General features: G+C 38.0%; 1 protein-coding gene across 1 annotated transcript in view; it reads left to right on the top strand.

Annotated features, from left to right (window-relative positions):
- Positions 1 to 454: 454 nt before the first annotated feature.
- The window catches only part of CFAP91 (cilia and flagella associated protein 91), a 48,177-nt gene continuing 29,157 nt past the window's right edge, over positions 455 to 19,474 (top strand). The window contains exons 1-6 of the mRNA XM_081137566.1: positions 455 to 658; positions 4,666 to 4,742; positions 5,261 to 5,418; positions 6,403 to 6,486; positions 7,613 to 7,669; positions 14,714 to 14,898. Of these exons, the coding sequence (XP_080993692.1) occupies positions 535 to 658; positions 4,666 to 4,742; positions 5,261 to 5,418; positions 6,403 to 6,486; positions 7,613 to 7,669; positions 14,714 to 14,898 (685 nt within the window). The 5' untranslated portion in view covers positions 455 to 534. The remainder of the gene's footprint in view (positions 659 to 4,665; positions 4,743 to 5,260; positions 5,419 to 6,402; positions 6,487 to 7,612; positions 7,670 to 14,713; positions 14,899 to 19,474) is intronic.

Genomic DNA, 19,474 nt, shown 5'->3' with positions numbered 1-19,474 from the left:
GCAAAGTGCGGAGGCCCGACGCCCAGGAGCTTGGAGTCCTCAGCTCGCAGAAGCCGCTCTGCGGAAAGGGGATGTCCAAAATCAAAGACCAACTACTCTAGAAGGTTCTGAGAGTTCCCAGGGATTTCCGAAAGAGGTTGCAGAGTGAAACTAGCCCTGCAACGTTGAACTGGGTGGGCGGCTAAAAACTAGAGACTCCGTCTCGGGAACGCTGTGGCAAGTGAGGTTGACTCCTCCCCATTCCTGCCACTTCTTCTTCTCTTCTTCCCCCGCCCTCTCAGCTGCGGGACCGAGGCGGATCCCCCGCCCGACTCTCCCACGCCAGCCCCACCTTTTCCTTTTGGGCCCCTCCCCTCCCCTCTAGAGCCCCGCCCCTCCCCTCTAGAGCCCCGCCCCTTATTCGAGCCCCGCCCCTGCCGCTCCTCGCCACGCCCCTCATCCTCACGTTACGGCCAGGTTACCATAGCTACGGTGCACGCAGACGCCGCGTCTACCTGTTTGGTCCCCTGCTGGCGGGAGGAAGGAGGCGGCACCATGAGCCAAGTTATGACCGTCGCGAAGCCCCAGGCCAAGCCCCTGGTGTCTCAAGCCCGGTGCGAGGTGAAGTGGGGGGCCAGGGGCAACGCCTCCTCCAGCCGGACGTATGACTTCCTGTACGGTAAGGCTGCCCCCACCTTCCCCCTGAGTTCTAGGTGGCCCAGGTAGACCGTGGGACCTGGCCGAGGGAGCGGCGACCGGAAGGCGAGCCTGAGGTCGAAACCCTTGCCCGCGGTTGTCCTCCGTTGGGTGGCGGCAGCTGCGAGCCCCGCAGGGGCGGCGGTCTCGGGGGCTCCTCGGCGGCCGCCGACGCGCTCAGCGCCCCCCAGCCCCGCGCCGGTCGCCTCACGCCGCGCCACCCTCCCCTCCGGGTAATTTGCACGGCTTTAAGCGATCTTCCTGGGAGTTTCAGTGTCCAGAAAAGTCTGCAGTGATTTGCAGACTTGGAGAGTCACTCAACATTCCTCCGCTCAGTTGTATAAAATGCGCAACAAGAAGGACCTTCCTGCTCCCAGTCTCCACATTTGGCATTCTCAATAAAGTGCCAGTTTATCTCACCTTAGGTTTTAGTTTTGTCTTTTTCTTTAAACTTATTCTTATTCATTAAAACACTGCTTATAAACTAGGTCCACTGAGTCCTTCTGGGCCAATAAAACCCCAGTTTACTGTAATGCCAGGATCGTTCATTTATGTTCTGTCTCATACTGGAAGTTCTTGTTCTGAACATTTTCGAAGCCTTCTCACTACCTCTTTCAGTGCTGGTGCATATGACAGGTGCCTCATTAAATTATTGAATTTACTATTACAAAATTTACAATCGTTAAGCATGACTTTTTTCCAATTTTGCCTCAGTAGGCCCAGGCTCTTCACCTGAAACTTGCATTGCTTTTAGCCATGTCATGTATCCTCTGGGATTCTCAGGGTCTCCTTTGCATGGGAATCATATAGAGTACTCATTTGCTGGTATAGGGGCTGTGTATTCTGTCCAGTGGTTTTCTTTATTTGCTCTTGGTTTCATCTTATAAAATAAATCTAGTAAACTCCTCTAAAACACGCACCGTAACTGTTTCAAAGGTAATTTGGGATTAGGGATAGACACCTTCCTTCAGTAAAGACAGGCAAGTTATTAAGCTCCTTATTTCTTTTATTCTTAAAAGTAACTTTTTTTTTTTTTTTTTGCAGAGCAGGTCAAATGAAAGTCTGGATTGTTCTAACAAAACAGGCAGTCCCACAGCTACTCATGGACAGGAAGCATAATATAGTCAGAACTAAGGTGTCGTGGCCTCCTGTTCAGTTTCTTGGATCTTATGGTCTTTCACCCTGTTAGGGTTAGCGGGTTTAGCAAATAAAAATAGGGGACACATTGTCCTGGTCGGTTGGCTCAGGTGGTTGGAGTGTTGTCCTGTACACTAAAAGGTTTAGATTTGACTGCCAGTCAGGGCACATACCTAGGCTGCCTGTTCCATCCCCATTCGGGGAGGATATGGGAGGCAACAGGTCGATGTTTCTCTCTCACATAAAAGATTCATTTTCTCTCTCTCCCCTTCTCTCCTTTTCTCTCTCTCTAAAAAATAAATAAAAACATATCCTCAGGTAAAGATTTAAAAAAACCCAAACACAACAGGACACATCCTTATATCTGAACGTGAGACAAATAATGAATACTGTTTTGGTATACAGTTTTAGTCCCACACAGTATTTGGGACGCATTTATATAAAAGGTTATTCATTGCTTATCTGAAATTCAAATTTAATTGGCCATGTTATATTTTATCTGGCAACTTGAACCCTGCTTCTTTCTGTGTATATGTTTCCTTCTTCCATCTTCCATGACAGAAGGCCTCTTGTGTATGGATTTCTTTTGCTATGACAGGGACTGGGGTGGCACTCCGCATGATTTCTTAGCCAATTGAATAAAGTCCTTGTCTCTCTTAACTGAAAATTGAAGAGAGAAATAAGATAAGTTGCTCGCCAGGGTGGGTATGGGGGTCAATGGTACAAATATGAACACCTTTCCAAGCTCTTTCACCCTTCCTCTGCTCCCACCCCTCAGACCCAATGGCCTTTCAATGTAGTTAATTGTCTACTCAAGGCTTTTGCTCCTCTAGGAAGCTTTGCTAGGGCATCGTCACTAAATGTAATTTTACTCTTCTGATTACGGTAGTGATTAAGATAAATTCAGATACCTTACATTTGTATAGTTTTTACAATTAATATCATTCTTTTTTTTTTTTTTTTAAATATATCTTTATTGATTTCAGAGAGAGGAAAGGAGAGGGAGAGAGAGATAGAAACATCAATGATGAGAGTCATTGATCGGCTGCCTCCTGCACGACCCCGACTGGGGATCGAGCCCGCAACCCGGGCATGTGCCCTGACCAGGAATCAAACCCCGATCGCTTGGATCGTAGGTCGATGCTCAACCGCCGAGCCATTCCTGGCTGGGCGTAATATCATTCTTTTATAAACTGCATTTCACTCTTTTTTTTGTAAATGCTGTGTGTCATGTACCTCTTCTGAAGTGCCCACTATACTTTGTCACTTCCTTGAATCTGTACATTTGTTGATGGATTAGTAGCTACACTTCTGCCCTTAAAGTCTCTTAAGTATGTGATAAATTTTTCCTAGCTTCCAAAAATATTTTAAAATACTTTCTAGGTTTATCATGAGTTCTTTTCTCCTTTTATTTCTCCACAGAATCTGCAATTTGTTATACTTTCCCCTAAAAGTAGTTATTATGTCTTGGGGTTTGAAATACTTCCTCTCACCATTACTTGGTTGTGACAACTTCTTGGACTTGTTAGAACTGTTTCTACAATATGGGTAAATTGGCTGAGAGGGTCTCTCACAATATTCATGGGAAAATTTCCCTCATAGAATTCATGGGCTTTCGATAATATTCAGCCTGGGAGCCAGAAGGATTGGGTTTCAAATCCTAACTGCCAATTAGTAAGTTGCTAACTTCTGAAGCCCCAGTTTCCTCACTTATAAAATGGATGCCTAGCACCTACCTCATCGGATTTTGTGAAGATTAAGTAGAATTTTGTATATAAAACACTTAATACCTGTCTAGGAGGTAAGCAAGTGATACCTGGTAACTGCTATTACTTGGGCATCTCAGAGGCCTTTCTACTCCATTTTTTTGGAGACTATCTATGAATTTATTTGAGTCAAACTGACAACATAAGCTTGGGGTCAAGATCTCAAATGCTCCCTCTACTATTTTTTGAGCACCGATTATGGTCACAGTTGTAGGATATATTGCCGAATGTGTAGTCACAAATCATACAGTATTGTGCCCTTATCTTTTACAGATGGCAAGAATGTTTCTATAGGTATCATGTCTTCACACTCCTTGTGAGCATAAGAGGAGAACAGTTTATTATTTATTATTTAGACTCAGAGGCTATGCAGGCTAAACGTATTTCAGATGAACAACACAATTGCAACCGTAGACCTGGTGATACCTTTTAAATGACTTAAAGCCAAAATATGAATAGAAATTTCCCTTTACTCCATACTATTCTCAATATATCAATCTTTTGTTGAACTTGGGAGAAATAACTTAGTCCTATAATTAACATACCTGTAAACTTAAGGGGTGAATTCTGAAGATAGCTGATCTTATTTATCTCTTATTAGAGAATGACATTTTCTTACCATGTTGACCCATTCAGAGACAATATGCTGTGAAGAGTTTGTGTCTTCCCTGTGTACTGGAATGGGAGGTAGTGCCCGAATTTATTGTTTCTTTCACTTGCAGATGGGCATAGTGTGTGTATACATGTTCTTTCCTCTTGTACTATTTCCTGGGCTTCCCAGACCCAGAAACTGGTTTGTGCATAGACTAAAAGAAAGCATGTGTAAGTTTTGGTGCTTGAGAATATATTAGACCTTTTTTCCATTCCCATTCTATCAACTGACTTTGGAATGCACAGAAAAGAAGTGCATCTAACAGACTCTCAATAGTAGTAGAATAACAGGGCTATATGAGCTGTTGCAGAGTTAGGCAAGATCTAAAATTTCTAATTTGTTTTCCAGTTAAGAAATTACTGTGTTTTGCCATTGTTCTCAGCCTAGGAGTAGATACGTTCTGTTCCTTATACTACCCTATTGTGTATTTCGCAGATCCATTGTTTATTGTGTCAAGTGAGAAAGACCACACGCAGGCAAATGTCCAAGCATTCCTGAGTCGAAGCAGACTGGTAGGTCTAATTCACTCACTGAGGCAGCCTAATGAACCTGAGCCATCTAGTGTGGCTAACCGCACTGACAACATTGACGTCTCAACTAATATCCATTGGTGTTTATATTCTACAGAAATTACTTTGCCGTAATTACTAGGGGACAAAGGCATCTTCATACTTGCAGCCCAATGTGAGGATTAATTAACTAGTAATGAATAAAGGACTCATTATAGCTTAATTTATTTCAGTGGGAAAAGTAGCATATGCCTGTATTAAAAGGATTCAAGAATTACAAAAGCGTATACAGTATGAAGTAAATTCTAACCCTCTGTCCCCTTCACATAATCATTCATTGTCATTAGTTTCTTGGGCATTCTTCCAGAGACATTCTATGCATATGCCAATGACCCTTCTTTCTATGCCATATGTACTCTCCTGGACCTTTAAAAGAAGTTTACAATATAAGTAAAATGATTTAGAAAATTGGATGGTATCATTTTGTCTTTTTTCTCCCTGCATCCCTGTGCTAACATTAGGGAAAGGTTCCCAGGTTTAGGACCATGTTCAGTGACCTGATCCATTACCCAAGATCTTCTCTATATTGGAGCAAGGCTGATCCCGTCCCACCATTCATCAGTCGGAAATGGAAGGGACACGAGGACACACACAGAGAAACCCTCCAGCAACTTGCTGTGTAAGTGTCCAGTAGCTTCAGCTGCTGCTCATGTTTTTAATGAATGTATTTTTCTTATTAAAAATATTTATTTTGTTTTATTTTAAAATGTACAATTGTGATGCTATACCTAGGCCAATTGACCCCAAATTCTCTCTCTTAACCCTTTTGACCAAACAACCCTGATTCAGAAACAATGGTTTTAGGTTTATGTTTTGGAGACTTGTAGCCACCGAACCTTCAGAGACAAGTCTCTTGAATTCCTTATTCTTTTAATTATTTACTAGTTTATACCTAGTAAATTTTTTTGTTGTTGTTGCTACCTTTCAGCCTGGACATCAAAAGTTGTCTTTTAAAACTTTGTTACTCTCATGTTATTAATTAAAAGTAGAAATTTTAAAAAATGTGGGCTTTCGTAAATGGACTCTTGTTTTTCTTTTCATAAATCAAGTCATTTATTTTTTTTAAAAACTTTAAATTTCATTTTTCAATTGCAGTTGACACTTGATATATTTTGTGTTGGTTTCAGGTGTACAGCATAGTGTTTAGACAATGATATACTTTACAAAGTGTTCCCCCTGATATTTCTAGTACCCACCTGGCACCACATATAGTTTTTACAATTGTATTGATTATATTCCCTGTGCTGCACTTCACATCTCCCTGACTATTCTGTAACTGCCAATTTGTACTTCTCAGTCCCTTCACCTTTTTTCACCCAGCCCCCCAACGCCACTCCCCTCTTTCAACCATCAGTCTGTTCTTTGTGTCTATGAGAATCAACTCTTAATTCTCATTGTCTCTCATTAGCTCCAGGTTTCCTGGCTCAGGGAAAGTAATTATATCTACTTTGAGATGTAGGTCAGTCAGTTGTGTGTTATAGAAGACTTTGCTCTCAGTCTGGAATACCCTTGTATCTCCTACTTTATAGATATAGAAATACTAAATGGAAATTATATTTGGAAATATGTTAAACTTGAATAATATTTTCCTGCTTCATTTCAGAATCGACACTTCTTTTCAGATTCCTGAAAAAGTTTATGAAGATCCTGATGTTACTGGAAAGAATCGCTATAAATATTTTGAAAGGTAAAAAGTAATTACTATTGAATATGAGCCCTGATATTGTGAGAGAACCTCTTTATGATAATTAGAGCTGCTGTTTTTTTTAAGTGCATGCAATGTGCCGGGCACCACTTTAAGTGCTTTACGTATATATTTTTACAACAGAAATATATATGTAAAGCACTTAACAGAAATGTAAGATAGGATATATTATCCCCATTTACCAGTAAGGAAGCTGAAACCAAGAGAGGACAATAAATTGGTCAGGGTCACCTAACTTAGCAAGTGGCAGAGCTGGGATTCCAACTAAGTCTGCCTGACTTCAGAGGTACTTAATTGCAAATGAGAATATATTTGAGAACAAAATGAAGTCATCATGTGAAGTGAGATGTAGTAGGCACACCTTAACAGTGCAGGAAAATGGAAGCAAATAGATGACATTTGCTCTCCTTGTGTGAGTGTTGCCAAAACTAACATGGTCAAAGATTCACTTTGTTTTATTTGTGATTAATACTCAAGAGATAATCATATACTCAGGTCAAATTAAAATAAGGTAAGGATTTCTCTGTAGGTCTTACCTGAGTTAGAAAAATAGTCTTGGTATATCTACATAAACTTCCTTGAGAAAATGAATTTGTAACCCACATTATTATTTATGAGCAAACTCCTTATGGAAATTTTATGATGCTGACTTTTTCAGAGAAATATTGAATTCTTAACATAGTATACAGAATTTCTAGACTTTTGGGGGGGAAGTTTTTAAAACTAAATCATTGGGAATTTCAGAATGTCTCAGGAACTTGAGAAGTTTCTGGGAGCTAATGGCCAGCTGAAGCCCAACTATAAGGCATTCTCAAAGTGATTCTCAAAGTGTACCTTGTTTCCCACCTGCAGAGAAAACACTGGAATGACTGTGAAAAATGCAGATTCATTGGCTCTGCCATATATCTACTGAATCTCCTGGGCTAGGCTGGGGAATTTGCATTTTAAACAAGAATCTCCCCACTCCCTAGTGATTTTGTGAATGTCAAAAGTTTGAGGATTACTCGTATATGGGATATTCAAGCTCACTGATTTTAAAGTTGGAAGAAAGCTCAGAGTGCACACAACGCAAAAGTCCCACATGTTTGTGTTTTCCTTCTTTCCCCAGGCCTTTCCTTCCATACACTGAACAGATGCCATTCAATGTTGTTTTGGCATCAACCAAGTAAGTAAACATTATTTTAAAACTTCTTTTTCTAGTTTATTTTATTTATTGTTTACTTCCATATTTGTTTCCAGAAGATAGTTTTCTAAATCAATATTTTTCAAACTGTGGATCACAAACCATTAGATGTCATGAAATCTGCTAGGGGATTATGAGCAGCATTTTAAAAAATGAAAAAGAAGAGAAAATAACCAAAAGCATCAGCCATATGGAGGATAAGTTGTTTTTTACTTTATAATTTTTGTTTTGGATATATGTATACATATATGTATATAATGGTTATGATGTAAATGTATTTTTTATTATGTGTTATGGTAAAAATAAAGTTGAAAAATGCTTTAAATGTTCTATTTTTGCTTTCCTGAAACACTTATTTGACAACAGTTCTTCATTTTATCAAGAAAGCTAATCTGTCATGAAATATTTTCTGAATACTAGAATTCTAGTCTACACAAAGCAATGTGTTATACAAAAAAGAAATAAAACATGGTTTCTGTCCCACAAGGGTGTGAACCAAGTGAGAGGGAAGTAGCAGACAAGGGCTGAATCTGGGATTAATGTGCAGTCCCTCAGTTTTTTATTTTAAGGTGAAGCAGCAGGTTAGGTAAAATGTTCCATTATATATCTAATTTTTGCTATGCTCTTTCCTATGTCAATATAATTTAATATTTCTATAAGAGAAAAAAATCCAAGGTATTCATGAGATGATCAGGAAAAGAAACCTTTTTTAAGGTCTCAAATTTCTGAATAGAAATTTAAATAGGGTTTGGCTTTCAAACAAGGATTTGGTTAGCCCTAGTGAGATAGCATCTTATGAATAAAATATATGTTATAAAATGTCTGTAGTCTGTAAGGTAAGTGTCAATTATGATCCCAGTTCTCTGATTTTTTAAGACTGTGTATGGACATCTTAAGCTCTTACGTAGATGGAGAATAGATTCTCTGCTCTCCCCCTAGATAGAGCAACTTTGTGTGGTGTCAGTTTACCTAGGGACAGCTGCAGACTGGGCTTCCATGAAATGCTTTGTAAGAGCAAAGGGGGAGCTATGAGACAGGTGGATCCCAATACATACCTTTGGTAATTCTTTAAAAGCAGGCTCACTGGATCACCTGCTTTCGAGGCCATCATTACATCAGGTCTACAAGCTGTTCAGTTAATTGTGGGGAGTTCTGAGGTCTACAGTGATGAACTGTGGGTGTCTCACTCCTTTGTAAATAACTGTGACGTAAGGGATAAACATTCCCTTTGAGAGTTAAACCTAATGGTTGACACTCTAGGTGGTCTTTGTCTTTCTTACAAGTGTTTAAAGAATGAACGGGTATCCCTGAGTGAAGCGAACTCTGGGATTCTGGCTGGGGTGAGTTTCTGAGTTACGGAGATCTCCCGCCTTATGTTAGCAGGGATGCACTTGTCTGGGGACCAGCTGGTCTTCTACAGCCACCCCTTTTCACTGCTACCTGTTGGGGTTGTGACTTTGGATTCTATGTAAGCATCTTGGCAAAAAGGATACAAAGCTAATGTTTTAAACACTTTCAATGGTGTTTTCTAGTTCCCCATGTCAGGAGCTTAGAAGTTGCCACTCTGTCCTAACAATAAGTAAAAGGCTGCAGATACTTGAAAATCAACAGTTTTCCTTGGATTTGTAGAGCGGGGAGGACACAGGGCAGACTGCTGCCCCAGGATTAGAGAGACAGATGAACACGGGAGTGATGTCTTCCCAGAAAAGAGATCAGTGAGTAGAAACTGCCCTGAGAAACAGTCCCAGGTAGGAAAACCTGAACTGTAGTTGACGAATTACTGGAGGCTCATTGTCAGAAACTCTGAGAATTAGAAACTTTCAGAGGACCCAGTCATGGGGAGCTTTCACAATTTTGTGAGATTTTCCTCAAGGAACTCAACAAGATTTTAATAATAAATATAGGAGAAAAATGCTCTCATGCTTCATGGCAGGGGGAGGGGAAATGAAATCATTTTGAAATATTCCAGAGCACCCTGTTCTTCTTAACAAGGTCAGCTTTCAGTAGAAAGTACTTAACCACAGCCTAACCTGCTGGGTTATTAGCAGAGCCTAACTGACCTGGGGGAAGGGAAATATCCAACTCCAGCTCCTTCTGGCCATCCTGCCCCACCTAAGGGGGAGGTGGGGGTGCTGAGAAACACGAAGTTCACAGTCCAGAGGCTCACTAAAAGACTGAGACCGAATCATAGGACAATAGAATGCATCCCCTCCCCTCACCTTACCACCATATTACTAAAGGTCTACTATTTATAGTAGTTCTTCTGTAAATAATACATCATGTCTGTCTGTCAAGTAATTAAAAGTCATACCAAAAGGCAAAAAACACAATTTGTAAAGAGCATAAGCATAAGAACCAAACATGGCAGGGATGTTGGAATTATAAGACAGTGATTTGCAACAACTACTCTTAGCATGCTAAGGGCTCTGATGGATAAAGTAGGCAACATGCAAGATCAGATAGGCAGTGTAAACAGAGAGATGGAAATCTTAAGAAAGAAGTAAAACACAACAACAACACTGAAACAGAAGTGAAGAATACCTTTGAGGGGCTCAGTAGTCAACTGGACATGGCTGAGAAAAGAATCTCATAGAAACCTCTCAAACTGAAAGGCAAAGAGAACAAAGATAACAAACAAAAAAGGAAACAGAATATCTAAGAACTGTGAACCAACTGCAAAGGTATAACGTGTAATGGGAATATTGGGAGAAGAAAGAGAGAAAGGAACAGAAGAAATATTTGAAACAATAATGACTGAGAATTTCCCCAAATTAATATCAGACACCAAACTACAGAGTGAGGAAGCTCAGAGAATACCAAGCAGGAAAAACGCCAATGAATGCATGAATGAAGCTACACTCATGCACACATCTTCAAACTAAAAAAAAAAAAATCAAAGATAGAGAAAAAAATCTGGCAGAAGCCAGAGGACAAAAATACCTCATCTATAGAGAAAGATAAGAATTACATCTGACTTGTCAGAAACCATGCAAGAAAAAAGAAGTGAAAATGTAAAATGCTGAGAAGAAAACCCATCAACCTAGAATTCTGCAAAATTATCCTTCAAAAGTGAAGGAGAAATAAAGACTTTCTCAGAGAAATAACAATTGAGAGAATTTGCAGCCATTAGACTTACCTTGCAAGAAGTGTTAAAGGAAGTTATTTAGAGTGAAGGAAAATAATATAGGTCAGAAACTTGGATCTACATAAAGAGAAAAAGAGTATCAAAGACAAGATGAAGGTAAATTAAACACTTTTATTTTTCTTAATTGATCTAACAGATGACAGATTGTCCAAAATAAAAATAACACCAGTATATTTGATTATGTGTGCTTATGTACAGGAAGTCCAAAAAAATGTATACACATAAAGGCAGTGTTTATTAAAATACATTTCATTTTCAAAATATTAGAATCTACAGCTATCAACTGTTTAAGTGTGTATACATTTTTGGAGGACATCATATATATATATATCTTATGTCAGAGTGGATGAAAAAACAAGAACCAACTATATATCTTGTCAACATCAAACCCACTTTAAATATAAAGACACAAATAGGTTCAAAGTAAATGGATGGAGCCCTGGCCTGTGTGGCTCAGTTGGTTGGGCGTCATCCCATGCATCGGAAGGTTGCCAGTTTGATTCCTGGTCTGGGCACATGCCCGGCTTGCAAGCTCAAGCCCCAGTCAGGGCCATGCAGGAGGCAGCTGATTACTGTTTCCCTCTCACATCAATGTTTCTCTCTCTCTCTCCCCTTCTCCCTTCCTCTTTCTCTAAAAATCAATAAAAATATATATTTTTTAATAATTAAAAATGTAAATAGATGGAGAAAAAATATACAATGGTAACACCAATTAAAAGAAAGAGGCAGTAGCTATAATAATTTTCTTATAGAACAGACTTCAAAGCAAGAAAAATTATCAGGAATAAAGAGAAATAGATGAATCCACTATTGTAGTTGGAGACTTCAACATCTTTCTATCAGAAATGGATACGTCTAGCAGGCAGACAGTCAGTGAGGCCCTAGTTGAACTCAACAACATCATCAATCAACTGGATATAACTGATATTTATAAGTTACTTCATCCAAAAACAGCAGGATACACATTCTTATTAAGCTCACGTGGAATATTCACCAATATAGGTCACATCCTGAGCCATAAAACACATTTTAACAAATGTAAAAGCATAAAAATCATACCATGACCACAATGGCATTAAACTAGAAATTAATAACAGAAAAATAACTGAAAGTCCCCAAATACATGGAGATTAAACAATACATTTTTAAATAACACATGGGCCAAAGAAGAAATCTCAAAAGAAATGAAAAAATATTTTGACCTAAATGAAAATGACAGTACAACTTATCAAAATTTGTGGAATGCAGTGAAAGCAATGCTTAGAGGGAAATTTATAGCACTGAATGCATATATTAGAAAGAAGAAATATCTAAAATCAATCATCTAAGCTTCCACCTTGGAGAACTAGAGAAAGAAGAGCAAATTAAATGCAAAGGAAGCAGAAAAAAAGAAATAATAAGAATTAGAGTAAAAATTAATGGAATTGATCAAGGAAATCAATAGAGAAAATCAACAAAACCAAAAGCTGCTTCTTTGAAAAGATCACTCAAATTGATCAGTCTCTAGCCAGGCTAATTAAGGAAAGAAAAAAAAAAAGAAAGAGGCAAGCATTATCCTAATACCAAAAGCAGACAAAGACATTTTAAAAAAAGAAAACTACAGACCAATAGATCTCATAATCATAGACATTAATATCCTCAAGAAAATATCAGCAAATTGAATCCAACAAGGTATATAAAAAAGTTATACATCACACAACCCAGTAGTATTTATTATGGGTGTGCAAGTCTGGCTCAGCATTTATAAATCAATGTAATCTATCACATCAAAAGGCTAAAAAAGAAAAATTACTTGATCATATTAAGAGAGGCAAAAAAAATATTTGACAATATCCAATATTCATTCATGATAAAAAAAAAAAACACACAAACACACACCACACACACCCTCACTAACCCAGTAATAGAGGGGAACTTTCTCACCATGTATAAAAACCTACATCATACTTAATAGAAACTCGAAGCCTTCCCACTAAGATCAGGAATAAGGCAAGAATATCCCCTCTTACCACTCCTTTCAACATTGCACTGGAAGTCCTGGCTAATACAATGAGACAAGGAAAGGAAATAAAAGGTATACAGATCGGGAAGGAAGAAATAAAACTATGCTGGCTAGCAGGTGAATGTTTGTCCATGTAGAAAATCAGAAGGAATTGACTAAAAAAAAAAAAAAACCCCTCCTGGAACTAATAAGTGTTTATAGCAAGGTTGTAGGAAGCAGGGTTGATATAATAAAGTCAATTATTTTCCTATATATCAGCAGCAAATAAGTTGACATGTAAATTAAGAATAATACTATTTACATAAAACATTTTCAAAAGGCGTATCTAATAAAGGACTGTTATCCAAAATATGCAAAAAAAACACATCCCAAACCCTTCTTAAAACTCAACAATAAGAACACAACCAGATTTTTAAAAGCACCAAAAACCTTAACAGATCAAAGAAGATTAACAGATGGCAAATAAGCATCTGAAAAGATGCTCTACATCATACATCATTAGGGAAATGCAAATTTAAACAATGAGATACCACTACACTCCCATTAGAATGGACAAAATCTAGAACACTGGCTACACCAAATGTGGAGCAACAGGAACTCTCATTCATTGCTGGTGGGAGTACAAAACGCTACAGTCACTTCAGAGACAGTTTGCCAGTTTCTTACAAAAGTAAACATACTTTTACCGTACAATCCAGCAATTGTGCTCCTAGGTATTTACCCAAAGGAGTTGAAAACTTGTGTCCACAAAAAAACCTGCATCGAGATTTTTACAGAAGTTTTATTCATAATTGCCAAAACTTGGAAGCAACCAAGATGTTCTTCAGCAGGTGAATGGATAAATTGAAGTACATCTAGACAATGGAATATTATTCAGCGCTAAAAAGAAATGAGCTGTCAAGCCATGAAAAGACATGGAGGAAATTTAAATATTACTAAGAGAAAGAGAACAATCTGAAAAGGCTATATACTGTATGATTTCAGCTAAAAGACATTATGGAAAAGGCAAAACTATGGAGATTAATAAAAACAATCTGGTTGCCAGGGGCTGGGGAGGAATTAATAGGAGGAACACAGAAAATGTTTAGGGTAGGGGAAATACTTTGTATGATACTATAATGGTGGACACATGTTATTATACATGTATGCGTATATATGTAAGAATTTGTCCAAACCCACAGAATATACAACACCAAGAGTGAACCCTAATGGAAACTATGGCCTTTGGGTGATTATGATGTGTCAGTATAGGTTCATCACTTGTAACAAATGTACCTCTTTGGCGAGTGATGTTGATAATGGGGGAGACTATAGTTTCTGGCTTTTAAGATGATATATTTATTTATGCTTTCCATTAGAACTTTATTAGTCTCATTTTTAAATTAAATACTTAAAATTATCTGGAATAAATTTTTGTGCAAGGGATGAGGGGTTCTTTTCTCTTTTTTTTCTGCTCCTGTATTTGTATTTCTGAAGGGAAACAGCTAAAATTGGGTGTAACTAAAAGCAGAGAAGAAGGAAACCAGGGAAGTAGCAATTCTGAGTAGGTTCAGAAGTAATTGTATAACATCCTACGATCTACCTTTTATAGCTCGGTATATGACAGCCCTGCCCAAGGATAACACAGATAAATAGGCACTCTTGTAAGTAGATCTGGGTTTTTCTATCCCTTCAGTTTCTTGGCAGAAGTGAGAAAAACAAGGCAATTCTCTCAAGATTATGGGCATAATCCTGGTTAAACTGGATTTGTAACTTTGGGCCTGTCAGTGTTAAAGGGGGAAAGGACTTAGTGAAGCTCAAGGATTTATTTTTACTTGATTATATAATATTCTAAGTGATTGTATCAGGTTTTAATTTTTTAAATAATTTTTCTTTTTAGGTTAGAGCCATATACCTTTCCTCCTCCTGCTTTGACTAGGCCTTCACCCATCCCTTCAAAGTATACTGTGGGCACTCAGACCGATTATCGTGATTCTGAAGTTCAAACAGATCCGTATTCTCCAGAATATGTAGTATGCCAGGAATCAGTCCCTGAGCTCTTGACCCTGGCTACATTGACTTGGGGTGAGTTGGTAATTCTCTTGCATATTTGAAGGTGACAGTCCTGATAACAGGCCGGCTATTGAGTTCCTGGAAATTAAGAGCATGTAGAGGCAACTATGGTTTAAAGTGTCTTGCTCAGTAGAGCTACTTCATAGACTCATACTTTTTCTAATACTTTAAAAAAAATTTAATGCTCATCCCAAGATATGTTTTTATTGATTTTTAGAGAGAGAGGAGGAGGAGAGAGAGAAACATCAATGTGAGAGAGAAACATCTATGGTTTGCCTCCTGTACGCTTCGCCTTGACTGGGAATCGAACCTGCAACCTTTTGGTGTACAGATGGCACTCAAGCCAACTGAGCCACTTGGCCAGGGCCTTTTTCTGATACTTTTGTTCAAAGAGAGCTACACCCTTTTCATTGTGAGGAGGCTTATTGTACTTGAAGCTGAGATGATATTTCAGCTTTACTTTTTCCCCCAATCAATACTTTTTATTTTTTTTTAAATTAAATTTATTGGGGTAACATTGGTTAATAACATTATATAATTTTCAGGTGCACGAGATTATAATTCGACATCTATATCTAATTACGGAAGTCTGGTTTCCTTCTGTTACCCTTTATTTGACCCCCTTTTCCACTTTGCCCTCCCTTCACCCCCTTTCTCCTCTGTTAACCACTATCTATGAATTTGTTTTGTTAGTTTGTTACTTTTTGTTTTATATTCCACATATGAAAAGGGAATCTTTGTACACTGGTGATGGGAATATAAATTAGTGCAGACACTATGGAAAACAGTATGGAAGTTTCTAAAAAAATTAACAATGGAAATACCATGTGATCCAGCAATTCCTCTTCTGGGTTTTACCTGAAAAATATGAAAACTCTTATTTGTAAAGATATATGTATCCCTGTGTTTATTGCAACATTATTTATAATAGCCAAGACATGAAAACAACCTAAGCATCCATTGATGGATGTTTATTGGATAAAGAAGATGCAGTGTGTGTGTGTATATATATGTGTGTGTGTGTGTGTGTGTGTGTGTGTATATATATACACACACACACACAATGGAATACTATGGAACACAATGGAAGATGCAGTATGTGTGTGTATATATATATATATGTGTGTGTGTGTGTATATATATACACACACACAATGGAATACTACTCAGCCATAAAAGATGAAATAGTGCTATTTGTGACAACATAGATGGTTCTTGAGAGTATTATGCTAAGTGAAGTAAGTGAGTTGGTTTAATGTTGTGGTTGCTTTGCTGAGTACTCACTTCCCTCCTCTCACTGTTTCCCCTGATGAATCAACTCCTTTTCATTGAGCAATCCATACTCCTCCTTATACACATAAACCATTTTTGAATGTATAATACTGAATGCATATCTCAACATATTATATATAATATCATCTTACTTTTTCGAAATATCCTGGAATTTATCAAAGCTCTTTTACATGCCTTATTGGATGATTTTGATGATTCCTTTTGATATTATCTCTGAAATGCTAATACCTTCAGGCTCAGAAATTAACTTTTAGAATGTAATAAAATCTTGCCTAAGCCTATATTATGTGAAACTACAAAAATTAATAAGAGAAGGAATCTTTAGAAATTGTTATACATTAGCTTATCACACCCACCTGATTGTAGCTAGGAAACTGAGAACCAGAGAGTCTGTCTCTTCCAAGGTCATGGAGATAGCTGGTACACTGTAATGAGTTTTATTAAAATGAGATTACTTTTGTTTCCCCATTGCCATGGATCGTTGTGATCAAGTCCACATCGCAGGCATTGAAGATGTTTACATCTGAACTGCAGTTTTGATTCTTGTTTCCTGCCTCACTTCACGAATCCAGGCTAAGCATTCTTGACACCCATGCTTTGAAGTAGAGGCTCTACTTTCAGGCCTGAATGACAGGTGAAAGATATGCTGAAACCTTTCCTTTCTGCACTGAACACATTAAAAATATATTGTAAAAATTAATAAACACATAGCCCCATTTAAAAACAAGAAAGAAAATTTCTATTATCTAGAAGCGGAGACTTCTTCCTAAAGCAATAGCTGGGAACCTCTGGTGATGAGCAGAGAGTCATATCTGAGTTACCTGCCTGAACAGAAGAAGCAGAAACTCTTCTCCTGCCCACAGGTGGGACTGAAGTCCAGTGCTTGTCTGTCTAAGAAAAGGAATGTGGAAATACTTGGCCGTAGCATTGCAAGGAAATAATAATGGTTCTAGGCTCCTTTGACCCAGAGATTCCTCACTCCGCATTTATAGTCATTTGATTTATGAGAAGGATGCCACTGTAATTCAGTGGGGAACAGGAGGTCTTTTCAAATAAATGGTGATGAAACAATTAGATATCCATGTGCAAAAAAATGAACTTTGATTCTGATTCCTACTTCAACGCAGTCTCAGTAAAAAAAAACCCAACAGGTGTGTGTGTGTGTAAATTGGCAACCTGATTCTAAAATTAATATAGAATTGTGAAAGGGTCGGAAAAAACCAAGGCGCCCAGCTGGCATGGCTCAGTGATTGAGTGTCGACCCCTGGACCTGGAAGTTATGGTTCAATTCCCGGTCAGGGCACGTGCCCACATTGCGGGCTCAATCCCCAGCAGGGGGCGTGCAGGAGGCAGCCGATCAAAGATTCTCTCATGGATGGTTCTATTTCTCTCTCCCTCTCCCTTCCTCTCTCTGCAATCAATAAAGACATATTTTAAAAAAAAAAGTAGCCAAGGCAAATGTTAAGAAATAGATCAAATGTACATTACCAGATATAAAGACTTACTATAAAGCTGCAGTAACTAAATACTGTGGTATATTCTCAAAGATAGACAAATATATCACTGTTATAGAATGGAGTCTAGAAATTAACTCACAGATAAATAGCATCTGACTTAAGACAAAGATCACACTGTAGTGCAGCTGGGGAAAACGTATCTTTTCAATTAGATAGTCATCTTGAAAAAAGTGAGTCTTGATTCCTATTTCACACCACAAACCAAGATTGATTCAAGATGTTAAGTATGAAAGGTGAAAAATAAGACTTTTAGAAGGAAACATAAGAGAATATTTTCATGACCTTGGGCAGGCAAAGATTTTATTAAATAAGACAAAAAATGCTAACAATAAAGGGGAAAATGAGACATTAGATCACATTAAAATTAAGAACTTCTATTCACTAACTCCCCCCCCACCCCCCCACCCCACCCCCCATTTAAGATAGTGAAAAGGCAAGCCACAGATTGGAAGAAGATATTTGCAATATAGCTATATAATGACAGAAGACTCATAACTAGAACACGTAAAGAAATCTTAATATGAAAAAGACAACCCAACAGAAAAATGAGCCAATGATGTGAGCAGGCACTTAATAAAATGGATTTTCAAGTGGCTAATTACCATATGGAGCATGTTCAACTTAACTAGTCATCAGGGAAATGCAAATTAATACCTCAGTGTGATACTACTACACACATACCAGGTAAGCTAATATCAAAAAGACTGGTTAGCTAAAGAACATATATGCATAGTCCATGGACACAGACAATAGTGTGGTGAGGGCCAAGGGAGAGGGTGATGGGGGCTGGGCGGAGGTGGGCAAAGAAAGGGAAAATGGGGACATCTGCAATAGTGTCAACAATAAAAAATTTAAATTAAAAAAAAGATTGACATTACCAAGTGGTGATAAGGATTTGAAACAGAGAATTTCATATGCAGCATGTATATATTACCACCATTTTTTGAAAACAGTTTGGTAGCATCTTCTAAAACTTAACATACTCATGCCTGTGACCCAGGATATTCATTCCTAGCCATATACTAAAGAGAAGGGAGTACTTAGTTCTAACAAATACACGTATGTATATTCACCAAAAGACAAGTGCGGGAATGTTGATAGCAGCACTGTTCATAATAACTCCAAACTAAAAACAACCCAAATGTCCATCAGCCATAGAATGGATGAATGAAATGTAGTGTGTGTGTGTGTATCTATATCTATCCATATATATACATATATATATATATTTTTTTTCCCCACAAAGTGGAATACTACACAGCAATGATAATGAAAGCACAACTCCAAGTAACCACACAGGTGAATCTCACAGATACATTGCTGAGCAAAAGTAAGACACAAAAAAGTACCTATACTTTGATTTCATTTATATAAAGCTCAAACCCTATTGAAACTAAGCTAGGAATTACGATGGTGGTTATCCTTGAGGAAGGAAGAAGCAGGAAGGAGCGTGATGGACAATTTGGGGTTCTAGTAATATTCTGTTCCTGGATCTGAGTGCTGGCTATGTGGGATGTTCACTTGTGTGCCTTTATGCATGTGTGTCGTACATTCATTAAAAGTGTACATAAAAATAAGTGAAAAATAATGACACAACGAGAAAGGTTGGCACTGTGGGCACAAAGAAAACATATTAAGTGCTTACTGTGTGCCTAGAACTGTGCTAAATGTTTTACATTTTTAATTTATTTGATCTTCACAAGTTAGTGAATAATACAATTAAATCAGAAATTAATACTATAGATCTTTAAAAAGGCCAAAAAAAAGAGGTCATTGGG

This window comes from Miniopterus schreibersii (genome assembly GCF_964146895.1).
Source record: "Miniopterus schreibersii genome assembly, chromosome: 5".
Taxonomy (NCBI): domain Eukaryota; kingdom Metazoa; phylum Chordata; class Mammalia; order Chiroptera; family Miniopteridae; genus Miniopterus; species Miniopterus schreibersii.
Note: the sequence above shows the minus strand (reverse complement) of the source record. Positions and strands in the feature narration are given on the sequence as shown.